Here is a 16,188-nt window from a genome sequence, read left to right on the forward strand (position 1 = left end):
GCTACCACCTCTCAGCTTGTGGGCTCGGAAGCGCGGCCTTAGTTAGGCCTGTTTCCTTTTGCAACCTTGTCTCAGGGGCCGAGCTCCTGAGCGCCTGCAGAGTGCCTGCTGCTTGTTAGTCACAGTCACGGACCCCAAAGATAGGGTAATCTTTTGGGAGATTTGTGGGGCTGCAGGATAAGAGGAGACAGGCTGTGCCCCATGAGGGTCTGTTCCTAAAACTTGAGTCCCAGAGCCAGGGGCACCCACAGCTGCTCTTGGCTGTCTGAGGAAACCACGGGCCTTGGGGACAGTCGGCCGGGCGGGCCCCTCAGAGGCCCCCCACGAGGGGCGCAGAGAAGGCAGAGGCGCGTGCCCCGAGAGCAGATAAAGTAGTTGCTTTCCTTCGCAGGTCTCAGGCTTTCTCTTCTAGTCAGGCAAGAGAGGAGGGCGCTACCCTCTCCCTGAGCTTGTTATCTGGCAGATCTGGGTGCTCCTCCACCATGCAATCCGCCAGGGAACTGAAGAGCTACTCCAGGCGGCTTTGCCATTTCATCCTACTTTTCAAAATAAGCACGACCTTCCCCACCGCAGAGATAGCACTCAGCGTGGCACCAGCGTGAGGGCTCAGGGCGCAGGGACGATGGGACCACAATGATAACCAGGCTTCCGAAAACCCAGGGTCATCACGGGTGTGTTGGAGAGCGCTCCTCAGTGGCTTTCTAGAGAAATCCAGCTTTTCGGTCATTGACAGGGAGGCACACCGTGAGCCAAAGAGAGCGGGGAGAGCAGGCGCCCAGGCCTGTGGGGGGCCTGCTGGGCATCGTGACCCACCGAAGGTCCTCCGGTGGCGGATCTCACGCCAGCGCGTCTTGCCTTCTCCGTCTTGCCCTCTGCAGAGTGAAAGCAGCAGCAGTAGCAACATCTCCACCATGCTGGTGACACACGATTACACGGCAGTGAAGGAGGATGAGATCAACGTCTGCCAAGGAGAGGTCGTTCAAGTTCTGGCCAGCAACCAGCAGAACATGTTTCTGGTGTTCCGCGCCGCCACGGACCAGTGCCCCGCCGCCGAGGGCTGGATCCCGGGCTTCGTCCTGGGCCACACCAGCGCAGTCATCATCGACAACCCCGACGGGACTCTCAAGTGAGTGCCTGGCGCTGAGGCCAGGGCGGGGGCTGGAGGCCCTGGAGCGTGACGCCACCCCAGGGAGCTGCGCTGGTGTCTGTCTGCGGGTTCATCTCTCTGAGCCCGGCGTGGAACCCACAGTGAAGACGGGGTTCCCGTGAGCAGCCATGTTCTAGCAGGTTCTTTTCATATGCCGCATGCATAAGCACGCTTTTTCAAGCTGCTGGAGAGAACATGTCAGTAGTTTAGTACCTGGAGGATTGGGGGGTTCAGACTTTCTCGGGACCCCCAACTCATTGAGAGGGGTGTGCTGGGCACGCATGGGTGAAGATGCCCGTCTGTCAGCTGGAGGTAAAGATCTGTGTAAACGCCATCACCCTCACGCTTTATAGCTACTAGAAGATTGACTCCATTAAGAAACTTGAAACCAATGTTGCTGCATTCAACGTTGTTTTTTTAAAAGATTTATTTATTCATGCATACAAGCACTGGGGTACAGGCCAGAGGTGTGGGGGGTGAGAGGATCACCAGAGCCAGAGCGGGGAGCAGAACAGGCAGATCGACTGAAATACACTGCTGAGAGGAGCAGCAGGCGAGTCAGGAGAGGTCTGCTGCGCCATGTGGGTAGCTCCCTGGCCGGGGATGGAACTCATGCTGCTTCATGGGTTGCATCTTAACCCCTTGCACCACCAGAAAGGCCCCACAACGTTATTTTAAAGAAAGCTGAATTTGGGTGCTGGTTTTAAACTCTTCCCAGTTTGGCTTTCTGATTCAGTCGCCCACACTCTGCAAATACTACATCCAAAACAGCATTTCAGGAGCGCGAGATCATTCACGAAATTTTGTTGTAGCATATTTATAATCGCTGTATTAGTAGCTATTGCTGATCTCTTACTCTGCTAACTTATAAATTAAACTTCATCATAGGAGTGAGGGGGGACATGGTATGTGGGGCACAGAGTGCAGGCCAGAACTCTGTCCTAATTGCGGCTTCAGATCTTGGAGGGTCTGGCGCCCCCTTCCCTGCGGTCGAAGGGGGACTAACTGGGTCATGTCCCCCCTAGGAAGTCAACATCTTGGCACACAGCACTCCGTTTAAGGAAAAAATCTGAGAAAAAAGATAAGGACGGCAAACGGGAAGGCAAGTTGGAGAACGGTTACCGGAAATCGCGAGAAGGACTCAGCAACAAGGTATCTGTGAAGGTGAGCGCCCGCGTCTCTCCCGGGGAGCGGCGGCGCGGGGGTCCCAGCGGCACCCGGCCTGCTCTGCAGCGCTCTCCCTCGGCCTCTGCAGCGCTCTCCCTCAGCCCACGAGCAGGGCCCCGGGGCCGGGCAGGGGCTGGTGGGACCCTGCAGGCTGGCACGGTGCACCCCCAGTTAGAAGGAACCAGGCACACATGAGAACCCCTCGCCAGGTGTGCGAGTAGCTTCAGAGGACACCGTCGCTAGGTTCCGGAGGCAGCGGAGCCTGGCGTCTCCGGAGCAGAGGGCATGCAAGGCAGCCGTGGCCCAGGCTCCTTCACTGCCCTCTCGTGCCGTGGGGACGGGCACTGGACGCAGAGCCAGACTCACCGGTTCTAGCAAATTCCCTCGGTGGCTGCGTCCATCAGCTTTACTCCCCTATAATCAGGCGGCCTTAAATCTGCGTGGCTTTGCCCGGAATAAAAGGAAATACGCCCTACAGGGAATCCGAAGACCCTGGGTCAGGGCACTGACCACTGTGCAGGAGGGAGGATCTGGGGCTCAGCCGGACTCAGCCGAAGGGTGAGAGACCCGGACGGCTGGTGTTCACGCAGCTTTTGAGTTTGTGGGTAGAAGAAAACGGCTCTTCCAAATTAGCCCGACGCGAAGCTCCGCGCGCCCCACAGGCCTGTCCTGATTGGTGCCCGCGGAGGCCGAGGGAGGCCTCTGCTCCTCTTCGGGGGAGGCAGTACCCCTGGAGTGGACGTCGGTCACCTGAGCTCCTGCTTTGGCTCATGCCCTGTGCTCTTTCCGTTTCAGCTTCTCAATCCCAGCTACATTTATGACGGTGAGTGCGAGGGTCCTGGTCTGGGGCGCGGACCCCAGGGTGCTGGGTGCAGGGTGCTGGTCTGGGGCGCGGCCTGGAGACGGGTTTTCTGTGGGGCTCTGGGCTCATCTGTGAGCCAGGGAAGCGGTGGGTGCGGGAGGAGAGCGGGCACCCCTATTCACCACCGGCTCTCGCATGCAGTTCCCCCAGATTTCGTCATTCCCTTGAGCGAGGTCACGTGTGAGACAGGGGAGACCGTTGTCTTCAGATGTCGTGTTTGTGGCCGCCCCAAGGCCTCCGTCACCTGGAAGGGCCCTGAACACAACACCTTGAGCAACGACGGCCACTACAGCATCTCCTACAGGTGAGGGCCCCCCAGGGAGCTTCTCGGACGTGGCTCTGCAACCAAAATTAAGCTCCCACTGCACCTCCAGCCGGAGATGGCCTCCTAATTCCCGTGACCCCAGAGGGCAGAGGTTGCAGGGCCGCAGGGCGAGGTGGTGGCCGGGGCTGGGCCTCCTGACCATCTCTTCTCCGTGGTAGTGACTTAGGAGAGGCCGCCCTGAAGATCGTCGGCGTGACCACCGAGGACGACGGCATCTACACCTGCATCGCCGTCAATGACATGGGTTCGGCCTCCTCGGCGGCCAGTCTGAGGGTTCTAGGTAAGCTGCCCAAGCCAGGGTGTGTGTCCCCTGACAGCTGACGTGAGGTGAGCCTGTAACGAGTCACTCCCAGGGCCTCCAGTGGGAGCTCGGGTGCCAGCCCCAGTCCTGGGCAGGGCACACACGGTGCAGGCCTGACCCCTGGCCACAGGGCGCTTGGGCCTCTCGTTCCAGCCTCTGAGTTGGACAAGGTGCTTTCTCTGCTCTCAGGACTCCAGCATATCCTCACATCCACCCAACTCACTGTTACCCAGTTACTCATCTTTGGCGCTGAGACGCTAATCCCAGTGGATCCAAGCAAACCTCCTATAAAATACATTAAAGGAAGGAAGGGAAGCTGAGCCGGAGCTCAGCTGGGCCGACTCAGCTGGGCCGACTCCCTGCCTGTCCTGGGCCCGAGCAGCACCCGTCCTGGGTGGCCATGTCGTCTGTCCCTTCCATGAGCGAGGCATCCGCCACGGGACCCTCCCTGTCCGTCTGGTCTGACGCCCTGTTCTCTCTCCTCTGCTAAGCCCCCAGCCAGAGAGGCAGAACCCACATCTCAGGCCTTTTAGGATTTCCTGCAGGTGCCCCTGACGCAGATGTGCAGGAGCCAGCTGCACTGATTTCCAAATACCATTTGGCACAAGACCAGGTGTGCAGTGGGGGCTGCTGAGACGTCTCACTGCATCTGCAGCGGCCTCCGGTGGGAAACTGCTTCCGAGCACAGGGGTAAAAATCTGAACTGTGCACAGGAAACCAAATTGTCTTAAACTTTCCTTGCATACATTTTAATCTCATGAAGTCCAAGGAAGAGTTAGGATATTTGGATCACGGCCCAAGAAAGAATGAAAATCTTGCATTTGAAGGTAAAGAGTCACGATGTGCTCATGTTTAAAAGATACCACAGCAATTGTGCAGGGGAGTTTTTTGTTAACTAACTCTCCACTAAAAATAAGAGAGATGGACAAGTCTTCGTACCATGGTTACTGCAGCAGGAAGATAACGGGAAAGGCAGTGTGTGATTATTTCTACCCCATCAATCCATCTTTTTCCAACCCGATTCCCCACCTGCAGCCCGTGTGCTTCTCTCAGCACCGCCCCCACCTCCCCACAGCCTCAGCTCAGGAGCCAGGTGACCGCACTTGGGGCAGCGCCGCCCTCCCCAGCTCAGGCACATGCTGCTCTCGTTGCAGGTCCAGGGAGTGATGGCATCATGGTGACCTGGAAAGACAACTTTGACTCCTTCTACATCGAGGTGGCCGAGCTCGGCAGGTACGACCCAAGCCCAAAGCTGCTGTGGAGCGCTCGCAGGGCGGGGCCTCGAGGCAGAGGGTGAACCACCATGTGCTTGGCCAGTTACTTGCACCCTGTGTGAAATGCGGCCTGAGGTTGCATTGCACGTTAAACAGAAGGGAAGTAAATGTACAGGGAGGTGAAACCCGTCTTCAGGAGAGAATGAAGCCCCAAGGCCTGGCCTTTGTGGACACGTCACGGGTTCACGCTTCTGCTCCACTGGGAGCAGCGCTGGCTGGGTCCGCCCTTGGAAGGACACAGAAAATAGTCATTCGAACCATGTCTTGTAGGACTTCATTCTCTCATGGAATCTGTCATAGAAGAGCTGATAAAGGTGGGAGATGTCCCCAGGTCTCACGGTGCCTGGAGGTTGGGGGTGTTGGGGTCTCTGTGCAGAGTGAGACGGGGCTGTTTCTGTCCAGAAGGGGCAGCCCACCCTCTTCCAGCCTGGGCACCCAGGCTTTTCTTTCTTGCTCACCATCCAGTCCACACACACTCACCTTTCACGTGGCTCCGGGGGGCCCAGAGGCCCGGAGCATGTGACTGAACTTGACCCTGTCGGGCTTTTGAACTTGACCCTGTGGGCTTGGGGCAGCAGCTGCTGTTCGCCTACCTGCGTGTCCGCCAACACGTCTATCAGCCGTGCAAATGCCCACCAGCATCTGCTGATTCAGGGCAGCAGGGACCTGTCATGTCGCACTTATTTTGTGGGTCTTGCCTGGGCTCGGTGAGCTGGCCTACCCCCGCCCCCACGCACGGGTCTGCAGCCTCACTGGCTCGTAGGCCTCTGCGCCAAGACTTTCATCCTCTCCACGTGGTGGGAGAAACATTCGGAGGCAAAGGCAGAAAGTGCTGGGCCTTTTGAGGTCCAGCCTCAAAAGTCAACACAGCACACAGTGGGTCAAACAGCCCAAGTCTCCCAGATTTAAGGGAGGAGAAACAAGGGCCACCCTCGTGGGAGGAGAAGCAAGGTCGTGACCACTTTCCCCTGCCGCTGTCTGCCCTGGCCGTGGGCTTACTCTGGTTCTCATCAGTCAGTGCCCTCCCCGACCGCCCTGGGATGGCAGGCTCAGGCCTGAGGTCAGGGAAGGGCAAGGCACTGCTAAGGCCTCTCACGTGGCTCACGGGGTCTCGGCCCAGGGGAAACTCCCTCCCACCTGGTCCCTTCTGAGGCTGGACAGACAGACAGACAGGAAAACTGACATCAGACTGACTAGCGGAGAGGCCAAAATTTAATACCATGCATATGGAGAGCTTACGTGGTTGTGGATTCCAGAGAATGACGGACAGCCCAAGGACAGTGAGTGTGCATTTAGGAAGCTGGGGATCAAGGAACCAAGGGGGGACTTCACAGACAGACGAGGAGGGGCGACCTCACCTTCCCTCTGCAGTAAAGATGAGTCTCAGGGAGTTTCCGCGGGAGCAGAGCTGGACGCTGTCTGGCCCAGGGCAGGGGCAGGGGCTGCCCTCGGAGGAGAGCGACGGCCACGCGGCACACAGAGGCGCCAGCAAGGCCATCGGGGCCCCCCAGGGTGGCGGGGTGCATGTTCGCGGCCTCTGCTCTCCAGGACACACGCGGTTTCTGAAAATGGCCTCCACCGACTTTCCAGGGGCAGGTTCTCTGTCGTGAAGAAGTGTGACCAGAAGGGAACCAAGCGGGCAGTGGCCACCAAGTTCGTGAACAAGAAGCTGATGAAGCGAGACCAGGTCACCCGCGAGCTCGGCACCCTGCAGGGCCTCCAGCACCCCCTGCTCGTCGGCCTCCTGGACACCTTCGAGACCCCCACCAGCTACGTCCTGGTTTTGGAAATGTGCGTGCACCCCGCTCGCCCCCGGAGCCTCAGCTCCCAGCGTCCCGCTGCTGCTGGGGCTCCCAGGAGCTAAGGCCGTGGGCGGCCCCGGGGCTATCGGGACTGGGGCGCCTCTCGGGCCGCAGGGGTTTGATGGCGCACAGCTACTGCTCGCCCTCCCCAGGGATCTTTCACCAGACCAGGTCCCCCTCAGAAGCCTGCAGAGCCTCCCTCCCTGCTTTAAAATTGCAGCATCTGGAGTCATTTCCTGAGGAACCACTTAGCTTGACCTCACGGCCCTTTCCACAGTTCTTGTTCCCGCGGCCAAAGGCCGCTCCTGTGTCTCCCCATTGCCGCAAGTAGCCGGTCGTCCTGTGGTTTTTGCTTTTGCCAACAGAGGGCAGCGGAGACCAGGGTTCCGGGAGCCACCTCCTTGCCTGCCGGCCTTTCCTCGCCAGCTGTGAGGCCTGGGGCAAGTTCCTGCCTCCTCTGTGCGCCTCTTCCTCACCTGGAAAAGGAAGACCTGAAGGCGCTGTTCTCAGAGGGTTGTCCTGAGGGTGAAATAAGTTCATCAGAGGCACCGGGTGGCTAGTGCGTGGCAGCACTGTGCTTTTCGATATTAAAAATACTTTTTCAGTAGCTTTGGTGCTGCTGGTATTGCCCCCAGGCTGCCTCTACGTAGCTTCCTCTCCTTGGCCTGGCCTGCACATGCCCCATGTCACATGTGGGGACACGAAGGCCCTGGAGGTGGGGCTGCTCCCTGGTGCAGGCAACCCGGCAGCTGCCCAGGGGTGCTGCCACCCACCCTTCAGGGGCGGGCCTGAGCCGCTGCCCTCGGGGCTCCTGCTCGAGTCTCCAGTGAGGCTGCAGAGACCTCACCCACTTGATGCAGTCGTGGTCAGAACAGCACCACGGGAATCCAGCCGTATCAGACCCCAGAGATCGCTGATGTGACCCGGCACGCGATGTCTCCCCGCTGCAGGGCTGACCAGGGGCGTCTCCTGGACTGCGTGGTGCGCTGGGGAAACCTCACCGAAGGGAAGATCAGGGCTTATCTGGGGGAGGTTCTGGAAGCCGTCCGATACCTTCACAACTGCAGGATAGCACACCTGGACCTAAAGGTGAGGGGCCGGGGGAGGGGTGTGTGGGCGCTCGGGCCCATGCTCCGCTTATCCTCCCGTCCAGACCAGGGGCCCCCAGGGGATGGGGTCAGGGGGCAAGCAGGAGGGGCTGGTTTCTACCCTCTGCTTTTAAAAGTTTGCTTTCAGTCACATAAACAATCAGTAAAACTCCAGGTAAGCATTTGAGGTCAACAAACGTGATGTGAGAACTTTAGGCAGTTCCTGTGGGCCGTGCTGCTTGGAGGGGGCTGGCTGGGGTGACTCGAGGAAGAGGGAGCATCACCAGCAGTGCAGGGAGTAAACAGGGATGCCCGACTTCCTAAGGCGGCCTGATGCGACACACACCCTACCAACCCCCCACCCCCACCCCGCTCACCTGAGCTGCCCTGGGCTGCCATCCCTGCTCCCCACCCCTGCCGGGAGATTCCTCCTGTCTCCAGCGTCCCCCAACGTGACACCGCCCGCCCGAGAGCCTGCAGCGCGGCGGTGGACATGACTCTTGTCTTCTCTCTTCCAGCCCGAAAACATCCTGGTGGACCAGAGCTCAGCCAAGCCCACCATCAAGCTGGCCGACTTCGGAGATGCTGTCCAACTCAACACCACCTACTACATCCACCAGTTGCTGGGGAACCCCGAATTCGCAGCCCCCGAAATCATCCTGGGGAACCCCGTCTCCCTGACCTCGGACACGTGGAGCGTGGGAGTGCTCACCTATGTCCTTCTCAGCGGCGTGTCCCCGTTCCTGGACGACAGCGTGGAGGAGACGTGCCTCAACATTTGCCGACTAGACTTCAGTTTCCCGGATGACTACTTCCGAGGAGTGAGCCAGAAGGCCAAGGATTTCGTGTGCTTCCTCCTCCGAGAGGACCCTGCCCAGCGCCCCTCGGCTGCGCTGGCCCTCCAGGAGCAGTGGCTGCAGGTGGGCCACGGCCACGGCAGAGGCGCGGGCGTCCTGGACACGTCCAGACTGACCTCGTTCATTGAGCGGCGCAAACACCAGAACGACGTTCGACCCATCCGTAGCGTGAAAAACTTCTTACAGAGCAGGCTTGTGCCTAGAGCCTGACCTTTCCTGCAGCTCTTTCTCATTCTCTTTCACCTGCCAAGCGGCGGCGCCCTCGCTCTCCGAGAGACCCCCATGCAGCGGCGGGGGCCGCGCCGTGCTTCGTGTGGAACCGCATCGGGAACCGCATCCGGGCGGCCCGGCCGCAGGGTGCCGGTGGAGGACCTTCTCTGACGCGCGCGTCTGTCTTCTATTCAGGTTTCTGCAAAAAACAAACAAACAAACAAACAAACACAAACGTAAATAATAGCTAGAACATAAAAAGAAACTTTTTTAAATGAACACGAATAGAATTTTGCAAATTTAGCATTTTCCAGGATTTCTTCAAGGAAACGAAACGCCTATGTGCAACCACTGGTGTTACCGAACCACGCAGGGACCCCGGGGTTTCCTGGTGGCCTCGTCCAGAGCCGGGCTCGCCCGGCCTGCGTGCATCCCGCCAGGTCACCCGCGAGGCTTCTCCAACGTGCATCCAACCTCAGACTCGCATCAAAATAGAATGAATCGTTTTGCTCTGATGAAATGTAGGCCTTACTTGTATATAGGACTGGTCCTGCCTTCGGTCTCTGGTCTCCCCACCGCCCCCCGGAGCTCGCTGAGGGGGTGGGGGGCCAGAGGGTTGTGCCCTCTATCCAGGACAGCAGGTGGGTCCTGCCCCGTGGCCCTCTCCCCCCGCGGCCCGCCACCCCCCCAGCTGCCCATCAGGTGGCTGCGAGGTGTGGTCAGATGCAATGACTGCAAGTGTACTCGTGGGGGCGGTTTTCTTTCATATCATGTGCAATGTTGTGGCTTTAACATTTTATGCAACTATTTATGAAGACCTCTGTTGTACCTGTAATAAATATATAGAAAAAGCACATACTTCGTACGGTGAGCTTTATGGTTTTGTGCGTGGGGGTGGGGGGCGGGGGGGGTCGTAGCCCTGTGCCATGGATTCCAGGAGACTGAGCTCTTCGTGAACTTTGTCGGTTTTGAGGACTGTAAAAAGTGATTTCATACTCTGAATATAAAACTGGATAATAGGGTAATGTTTTCAAATTTATTATGCTATTATTCAGAATGCCAAAGTATTATTTTTTTTCCCCAAAATCAGTCTGGACATTTCCTACTTTTTAGACTTTTTGACGTTCAACTTTCTGTACAAAAAAATTGGCTGGATTTTGAGCTTTTTGGTAAGAAATAAAAGCTAATTAAGCACTAGCCACCTTGAGGCTGGCTCCAGATGACCCGGGCACCGCGGCGGGTTTCACGCCAGGGCAGGGAAGGCCGTGCCGCTGGAGATGGGTTTCTGGGCACACTCGAATTTTTTCTGGCTGTCTTTTTATCTCTGCCTGTGAAACACACCGAGAGAGAACCGCCCGCTTCCCAGGCAGCCAGACACCTGGATCTTGGGCCACAAACGGGTGTGGTTAAGCTTTGCAGCTTCCAGTGTATTTTATTTATTCTTTTGTTGGGTTTTGTTTGTTTCTTGTAAAATTGTACAGAAACTTTTTAAAAGAAATTGGATTCAAAACTGGATGTGTATTCGTAACCTCACAACTTCTGTTTGTGTATCGTTTCTTTTATTATTTCAGTTAAAGTTTTACATTATTTTGCATGTATATTTCTTTGTACAGAGACCTTCCATGTTTACACCGTATGATGTGATGTAAATATTTTATTTTGCCATCAGTTATTTTAAAAAAATAAACGTATTTGCCTGACTGGTGTGCTAGGCCTTTTATTTAAATTGGCGGTGGTTGAGTGGAAGAGACTAAGGGAGAGGCCATGTGGTCGGGGGAGGGGTTCGAGGTTGGGGAACTGCTGTGCACAGCCAGAAATGGGGCTGGCCGGCTCCTGCAGGCTGGCTTGGAGAGCCAGGACTCCGTGTGAGTCCGTCGCGAATGCTGCTTACGGCAGACCACACCTCCCCTGGGGTAGAAGTCTACGGTACTTGGTTCTTGAACATAGAATCAGATCCTCCTGGCCACGGTGAGGCACAAGTGACGTCCTGGGGAACAGAAACAGGTGGAGTGCTCAGACTGGAGACCCGTGTCCTACCCACAAGCCCAAATCCCAGCACCTGGGAGGTTCCCTCGAGGCCACCTGTCCGGCACATGCAGCCACCTCTGCAGGCCTCTGCCTGCCACCAGCTAGGCCTTCCGCTCTGACAACGGGTCACCCCCGGGTGACCGATGTCCTCTCTCTTGCTTTAACTTTGCTTTCTCTGGGGGATTTTCCCCCTGGGATGGTGACGTATTGCTCGGCACACCAGAAGTTTTCATTTTTCATCCACTGAAATCCCACAGGAGGCAAAGATAACATTTGGGCTAAGACACAGGCAGTCAGCTCCCCCTGCGGCGTGTGCCCCTCCTGAGCTCCAGGGAAGTCTGGGGGCGGGGTGCGGAGCGTGGGAGGGATGGGAAAGCTAGGGCCGAATCTGCATCTTGAGGCCCTGGACCGTCACTGGCCACCACGTCCCTCACCCCCACGGGGAAGGCCATCGGCGCTTGGCCACCCTGCTGTCAGCACGGAGTCAGGCTATAGGACACGCGACTGGTGTCCCAGAATAGCTTGGTGTGGGACAACCCCGCACACATCGAGTGACCGGAAACGTCCAAAGAATCACAGGAAAGACTAGGAGGAGAAACCTGGAGTTTTCACTCCACAGACAGAGGCTTCTCCTTGAAAAGCCATCATCTCACTTTCTCACTGTTCCTTCTTCCTGACAGTCCTCAGCACTCTCTGCCTGCTGCCTCGTGCGCTGCCGAGCCCCTGCGAGCCCCTGCCCTCAGCGGGTGTCCAGCACTGCCCTCAGCGGGGTGTCCAGCGCTCTTCAGCCAGCCAGGCTTTCCAGGTGGGTCTGAGGAATGATTTTTTTTTTTTTATAAATTTTATTGTTATATTCCCCATACAATTGCAGCCCCCCATTCTGACCCCAATCCCTCCCCTCCCGCCCCCGCCCCCCTAAAAGTGTCTCTGGTTCATAGTTTTTTTGTTGATTTTGATTTTCACTTTCTTATAGTTATTCATTTTCCTGGTCCCTTATTTAAGTTTTCTAGATTCCTGCTATGAGGGAGACCATCCGGTATTTTTCTTTTTCTTTTTGGCTTATTTCGCTGAGCATGATCCCTTCCAGCGCCATCCATGTTGCAGCAAATTGCATGTGTTTATCTTTTTTGAATGCTGAGTAATATTCCATGGTGTATATGGACCACATCTTCTTGATCCAGTCATCTATTTTTGGGCATTTGGGTTGTTTCCAAAGCTTAGCTATTGTAAACAGTGCTGCTATAAACATAGGGGTGCAGGTGTTCTTTGGAATTGATGTTTCTGTGTCCTTTGGGTAAATACCTAGGAGTGGAATTGCTGGGTCATATGGTAGCTCTATGTTTAGTAGGTCCAGAAATCTCCACACAGCTTTCCACAGTGGTTGGACCAGTTTGCACTCCCACCAACAGTGCAGAAGAGTTCCTTTTTCTCCACACCCTCGCCAACATTTATTGTTGCTAGTTTTTTTAATATGTGCCATTCTCACTGGTGTAAGATGGTATCTCATGGTAGTTTTGATTTGCATTTCCCTGATGACAAGTGATGTTGAACATTTTTTCATATGCCTGTTGGCCATTTGCATTTTGAGGAATGATTTTTATGGCAAATGGCGGCCTTTTAGGTATCAGGTTACGAGACTAGATTTAGGGGAAGCTTCTGTTGACACTATTCCAGCAGGAAAAGGAAGTGGGGTACGTTCTCATTGGGGTGGTTGGGGGTCTGCATTCCTCCAGGCCTCCCCAGATCCCGCAGGGGAGATTCCTCACGTCCCCTGGTGGATGATAAAGGTCCCAACTCTGCTCAGACCTCTGACACCCCCTCCCCGTGGGGAGTGGAAGGGCCCCCTTGTTAGTGCCTGGTAGGAGCCCAGGCTGTCCACGTAATTCTCACTCATAGATAGCAAAAGGAGTGGGGGTGCGGGGTCCTGTTCCTGACCCCTCCCACCCTGCCCTTATAGCCTGGCAGAGGGGAAATCCAGGCTCCCTACTCAGCCCTTTCTGAGGGTGGGGCTGGGCCATGGCTCTCCCTGGGGTACTAGTTGGGTAAGAGCAGTTCTCGAAATTTCTGTCTTGCGAGGCTGCCCTTCTCGTGGTCCTGTGTCTAGAGAGAGGGGGACTGGACGCTTTGTCTGCAGCTACTGGCTTTTCCAGGGTCCTGGCATCTTCAGCCCTAGGACTGGGGTTTATGAGCTGCAGAGTAATTCCAGAGAATTCACCACCTCGTGGCTCCTCCTTCCTGAGCTCCGGAGCTGGTCTGCTCCTTCTCTCCACCGCAGAGTCTTTAGTTCCTTTACAGACAATGCCCGTGGGTTTTAGCTGAATTTAGTAGGGAAAGAGGAAAAGTTCGACTCCATCTTCCGAAGCGTAAGTTCAGAGCCAGCACTGCCCTTTTCACTTGCTCGACTCAGGCCTGTGATGTCTGTCTCCTGAGGTAGGTGTAAAAACAACTGCTTGATCTTTTATTTTCGAAAGTGACTGATTTTATGGGTTGTAAAGGGGGACACCCCCCCATCAGTAATTGTCAGCATTTAAGTCCTTTATACCTCTCACTGCATTGTACCTTTTCTGCAGACTCATTTCTTGTTGAAGTCCTGCTTAGACGCATACGGGTATCTACTCCTATTTCACAATAACCAGAACAGAAGATGCAGGAGAGGAAACTGGCAGCAGACGGGAAGCAGGGCCTGTGGGCAGCTGAGAGGGAATGGCCTGCACAGGCCTGGCTGCAGGGCAGAGCTGGGCTGGGAGCAGGACTGGACAGGTGGCCGAGGTGCAAAAGCCACTCTGCTCTCCAGAAGCATCTGCAGGTACAGAGCGGGGAGTATTAACTCCAGGAACCTCTGGAAGAGGAAATGCAATGAAATGTCCAAGTGAAGTCCGAATGTCCAGGAAAAAAGCCACTTTCAGGACCTGGAGGGGAGAACAGGGCTCCAGGGACCTGACCGCTCTGTCCCGGACCGGTTTGGGGTGGCAGGGGGGGTAGCGGGGGGGCGGGCGCTGTCCTATTCAAGGCAACAAGACCTTTGCTTCTAGACAGCTTTTCCTTCCACTGGCCACTTCTTATTTGCAATTCAAAAAATGTTTAGTTCATTTTTCACCACGTGCCTCTGCTTCAGAAAGCCCAGGTCAGAGCTCAGGTTCAGGCGGGTGAGCCTGTTCCCACTTTCTCCTCCTACAGAAAAGTAAAGCTCAAGGTTGGCAATGCAAAGTCTCCCGGGAGAGTTCAAGAAAAGGAGAAACATTTGAACTCATTTATTATTACTATTTAGAAAAAAATAGCCATCTCTGTTCCGTTGCTGAGGCTCGAGATCTCTTACTCAGACCCACCCTGTTCACACATTTCTTGAGGGTTCGACTCCTCTAGTGCGAGTGCTCAGCAAGGTGCGTCAGAATCAGCGACCCACAAGTGGATAGTTGAGACCCACCTTCTTGGCTATTTGAGAACTGCCTGTACCGCTGGATTAGGACAGGGGACCCGCCTGCTTTCCATGTCATTTGCCAATGCCCGCACCAAAAGAGGAAATATGCAAAGCGCTGACTTTTTGCAAACATGGAAATTACACCCCCAGCACCCCCACCCCCGGGGTAAACGCTGCAAGCCAGGGGTGGTTCCAGGGGATTTGCCAAAGGTGCGAGGAAGTCAGTGCTGCTTTTCACTCTCTGCTCATTGTTCCGGCGCAGTGAGCGGCACAGGAAATAGAAGCAAGAGTCCACCTCAGGACCATGTGGACCTTCCATTCCGCCCGTTTTCCTTAGAGTCCGCCTCCTTCCCTGGGCGGCTGCATTGGTCTCTTTTCTTCAAACACCACCGCGTTATACTTTGTGGCTTTTTTACAAATTACCGCACACTTGGCAGCATAAAACAAAAGCTCATGACCTCATCACTCTGGAGTAAAGAGCCCAGAGGAGCCTCATGGAGCCAAATTCCAGGTGCGCCCGGTGGCGAGGTGGTGAGCAGCTTTTCTTAGTTTTCCCCGGGGAATATTTTTAAAATCATTAGAAATGAGCCAGTTTTCTTTTATAGAGTAACCTGGATTCTACCCCCCAAAGCCTTCCTTTTGTGACTATTATTTATATTTGCTTTTAAAAAAATTGTTTTAAGTCACACTGAGCAGGAGCGTCCTGGTTTGGGGCTGACGCAGCAGCCGGGAGACACGCACTCCATGGCAGGCTGAGGGCCCTGCTAGAGGCCGGTTTTCATCATAATTGCCCAGTGGGGACAGTTTGAGTTTCGTGAGGAATCCAAGTGACTCAGGGGGGAGAGGAACCGCAGCCAGGGGCCCACTTGTAGATGAGGAAGCCTGGGCAGGAAGCTGTGCCGTGGACACGCACGAGGCCCATCAGGCTCAGCCCTCCTGGCTCCTCCGAACTGGCTTCTCTTATCTAGTATCTGAGAAGATAAGGTCATAGTAATGATTCTAGGGAAACAGTCTGCCCTGAAAATTATAAAATTATTGAGAATTTTAAAAAGCACTAAGTAAGTGGAGGAAAATGCCATTTCACAGTTTGGATGGGTCAACATTATGCTTGAATTCTCTTAATTTCATCTATGGATTCAATGCAAATCAAGCAAAGAAAGCCCTAGTGGGGTTTTGTTTTCTGGTGGAGCTTGACAAGCAGATTCTGAAATTTACTTGGAAATGCAAATGACCCGACTAGCGGAGAGATACTGAGGAGAAGATGAAGCTGTTGCTCTTGTGGGCCAGCCAGGACCTGCTTTCAACATCCATCTTCAGGACCGTGCAGGATGGACCCAGGATAAACAAGCCAACGGGGCAGCTGCTTGGCTTCGGTTTTTCTGAGTTGTGCAGAATTCAGACACGGTGATCGCTTGCAAGAGGACCCTGGTGTTAATACTTCCCAGTAAATTTTGGTACACGCCGTTCTCACAGGGTGGGGGGGCGGGGTGGAGGGCGAGGCGGTTTCTCATTGTGGTTTTGATTTGCATTTCCCTGCTGATTAGTGATGATGAGCGTGTTTCCATGTCCCTGGTGGTCATTTGTGTGTTTTCTTTGGGGAAGTGTCTATTTAGCTCTCCTGCCCATTTTTTTTTTTTTGATTGGTTTTTTGTTGTCTTGTTAAGCTGTGTGAGTACTTGGATATCAGCCCCATGCCAGATGCATGATGT

The 16,188-nt window shown here is 55.2% G+C and overlaps 1 protein-coding gene across 1 annotated transcript in view; it reads left to right on the forward strand.

Annotated features, from left to right (window-relative positions):
- Positions 1-9,118, forward strand: part of TRIO (trio Rho guanine nucleotide exchange factor) — a gene marked incomplete at its 5' end in the record, with an annotated part of 242,520 nt that extends 233,402 nt beyond the window's left edge. The window contains 9 exons of the mRNA XM_084233661.1: positions 879-1,126; positions 2,173-2,311; positions 3,110-3,137; positions 3,318-3,480; positions 3,660-3,781; positions 4,957-5,035; positions 6,667-6,867; positions 7,829-7,967; positions 8,485-9,118. Coding sequence (XP_084089787.1) covers positions 879-1,126; positions 2,173-2,311; positions 3,110-3,137; positions 3,318-3,480; positions 3,660-3,781; positions 4,957-5,035; positions 6,667-6,867; positions 7,829-7,967; positions 8,485-9,033 — 1,668 coding nt within the window. The 3' untranslated portion in view covers positions 9,034-9,118. The remainder of the gene's footprint in view (positions 1-878; positions 1,127-2,172; positions 2,312-3,109; positions 3,138-3,317; positions 3,481-3,659; positions 3,782-4,956; positions 5,036-6,666; positions 6,868-7,828; positions 7,968-8,484) is intronic.
- Between the last annotated feature and the right edge of the window lie 7,070 nt (positions 9,119-16,188).

Source organism: Talpa europaea (genome assembly GCF_964194135.1).
Source record: "Talpa europaea genome assembly, chromosome: 5".
Classification (NCBI taxonomy): domain Eukaryota; kingdom Metazoa; phylum Chordata; class Mammalia; order Eulipotyphla; family Talpidae; genus Talpa; species Talpa europaea.